General features: G+C 39.9%; 1 protein-coding gene across 1 annotated transcript; it reads left to right on the forward strand.

Moving 5' to 3' along the window:
• The first annotated feature begins 325 nt into the window (after nt 1-325).
• LOC110892567 lies at nt 326-2,504 on the forward strand. Its single transcript, XM_022139724.1, has 2 exons — nt 326-532; nt 1,884-2,504. The coding sequence occupies exons 1-2, from the start codon at nt 326-328 to the stop codon at nt 2,502-2,504; spliced, it is 828 nt and encodes a 275-aa protein (XP_021995416.1).
• The last annotated feature ends 270 nt before the right edge of the window (nt 2,505-2,774 follow it).

The raw sequence follows: 2,774 nt of genomic DNA on the forward strand, positions 1-2,774 counted from the left end.
CATCATGAAAGAAAAGTTCTATCCTGCTGAAAAACAACAGTTTAAGGAATGGCCATTAGTAGCTTTAAAGCATGAGGCTGAAAGGATCCAAAGAATCAAAAATGATCCTTCAAAGAAGAAAAATGCTCCAAACTGGAGTAAATACAAAAAGCTCATTGCTGACCTCACTGCTGAATATAAAGGAAAGAAAAAGGAGTTAGTGGATGCTAAGATGGACACTGCTGAAGCCATATCAAAATGGTCTAGGCAGCAAACTGATGAAGCCTATGAGAGGCTAAAGAAAAAGAAGAAAACTGCTTCAGATGCTTCAAAGAAAAGAGAACAGATGATGAAGCTTGAACAGAAAATTGAAAACCTCAAGACAATGCTAAAATCAGCAGACAGTCCTACACTTGGGTCAAAACAAGATGAAGGCAAACAGCTGACTGAAGAAGAGGTCTTAGAAAAGGAAGCTGAGTATCTCAAGGACACCATCTCAAAAATGGGTCTAAATGAAGACAGCTCATCAAGGCTTCAAAACCTTTTTAAGAAGGTACTCAACAAACCTGCATCTCCAAACGCTGCAAAAGACAAGACAGAAGTTGAAAGACAAGAGCTTAGTGAACAAGAAACTGCAGATGATATAGCTGCAGCAAACAGAGTCATTGAAGAAGCTTTCAATAGAATGTCTAAAAGTCTGCAGATGTTTTCAAGGCCATTGTCCCTCAACTCATCTGATAATAAATCTCTCCCAAGAAACCCATTGGATTCAAAAATACTAAAGTGGATGTCTGATCAAAAGACCCACATATTGACTTTGTTCAGATCCAATGGTGAGGTGAAGCATATATCAAGGAAAGAAGCACTAGGCCTTAGTGTTCAAGATTTGCAGGATCTCCTTGAGCTTTCACTGTGCAAGGATGTAGATGACCAGAGTGCCAAAGAATTTGAAGTTGAATTTAAGGAACAAGCTAGGGCACTCTTGATGAGTAATAAAGGTCCTAAATAAGGAATGGTTTTGGCATTATCTGTTCCAGGGGGAGATTGTTGGGATTGAACCCTAACAGAGGAACAGATAATGTAAAGCCAAAACCGGATCCCATCAGTGGACACTTAATAAGCAGCAGTTTACTCTAATCTCTCCCCTTGACAGTGGTTATCTAATAGCTGATGGATGTTAAGTGCTGCTCAACTACAACAACTGATAAACCAAACTCTAATGATTATCTAACAACTGCTGTAGACAAACTATGTTGCTCTATCTACTGCTGTATCCTAAGTACTACTGAAGACTCAAGCACTGCCCTCTCAAAGACTGATCACCTTTGAAGAAAGCACTGAAGACTCAACATCTGTGCTAAGGCTACAACAGTGGAACGTGAAGCAGTAGTTTCCTTATGTTTTGTACTTTAGTGATTATCAGATGTTACATAACAGTAGTTTGTATAGAACAGTATTTATAGTTTGTTAGGTCGTTAGATGTCACTATCATGGTGACGTCAGCTCAAGCATATCAGTAGTTTGGTTTGCCTATAAGTATGACAGTACTCTGTACTGTTACACTTGATCGTTTTGAGTGAGTTTTTCTCCTCAATTCATCCTTTCATCTTGTGCAACCAACTCTGGTATATCAGGCTGAGGGGGAGTTTAGATTGTAAGCTTGCATTGTAATCTTTTGCTTTTATGTAAATCTTTTGACTCAATGAAAAGCAATTGTTTATCAATCTACACTTTCCTTTGTTTGTGTTTACAAAGTTTGCTACTCATTTCCGCTGCACTTATTCGTTTTATGCAAACAAACACAATCACAGACAGCCTCAGATCCTAACAGAAATGGAGACCGTTATTGATATAATCGGTTGTGCCACTAAGGGCACTATCAATATGTGTCCCAATCCTTCAAGGAGGATGCTCTAACCTGGTGGAAGGCACTGATCCAATCCACAGGCAAGGTTGCAATGTACAACCTAAGTTGGCCTAAATTCGTGGAACTGATACGCGAGACATATTGCCCACCTCACAAGGTGGAGAAAGTTGAATCTGACTTTCTAAAACTGACAATGAAGAACCTCGACTGTCGAGCTTACGTATCTGATTACAACTCTCTTTCAAGACTCGTTCCTTATCTGATTACCCCTAAGTCTAAACGCATTGCGCGATTTATCGGAGGACTCGCGTTAGAAATCAAAGGGATGGTTAAATCCTCCAAACCTACAACATTCAGATCTGCTGTGGATCAAGCCTTATCTCTTACTAAAGATAAGATAAGAGTAAGAACGGCCAAAGCTGAAAGTGATCACAAATGGAAACGTGATGATGCACATAGTAGGGATTTTAAAAAGGGTAAGACTAGTTCGTGTTATCACCAGTCCAAGCCGAATGATGCAAAGCCGAATGAGCAACCCAAAAGTTGTGGCATCTGTAAGAAGATGGACCACAAATCCCATGAATGCAAGGATATAAAGAACGCCACATGCTATGGGTGTGGCGAAAAAGGGCATATAAAGATCCACTGCCCAAAGTGAGCAACTGACGGGAAGAACAAGGCCACTAAAGCCAAGAAAGGCAATGCTAGAGCCTTTCAACTGACCGCGAGAGAAGCAGTCAAAGACACAAATGTCATTACGGGTACGTTTCTCGTAAATGATATTTTGCTAGAGTCTTATTTGATTCCAGAGCTGATAAGAGCTTTGTTGGCTATAAATTTTTGGCCCTTAAGAACCTTAGATATTACTTATGAGGTCGAAATGGCAGATGGTAGCATAGAAATAGTTTCCACGATTTTTGATGGATGC

The sequence above is a fragment of the Helianthus annuus genome, chromosome 12 (genome assembly GCF_002127325.2).
Source record: "Helianthus annuus cultivar XRQ/B chromosome 12, HanXRQr2.0-SUNRISE, whole genome shotgun sequence".
Taxonomy (NCBI): domain Eukaryota; kingdom Viridiplantae; phylum Streptophyta; class Magnoliopsida; order Asterales; family Asteraceae; genus Helianthus; species Helianthus annuus.

Coding starts and splice junctions, on each gene's coding strand:
- LOC110892567 (XM_022139724.1), top strand. CDS start 326: ATGATGAAGCTTGAACAGAAAATTGAAAACCTCAAGACAATGCTAAAA. Junction 533..1,883: donor TTCAAAACCTTTTTAAGAAG/GTACTCAACAAA, acceptor CAATCCTTCAAG/GAGGATGCTCTAACCTGGTG.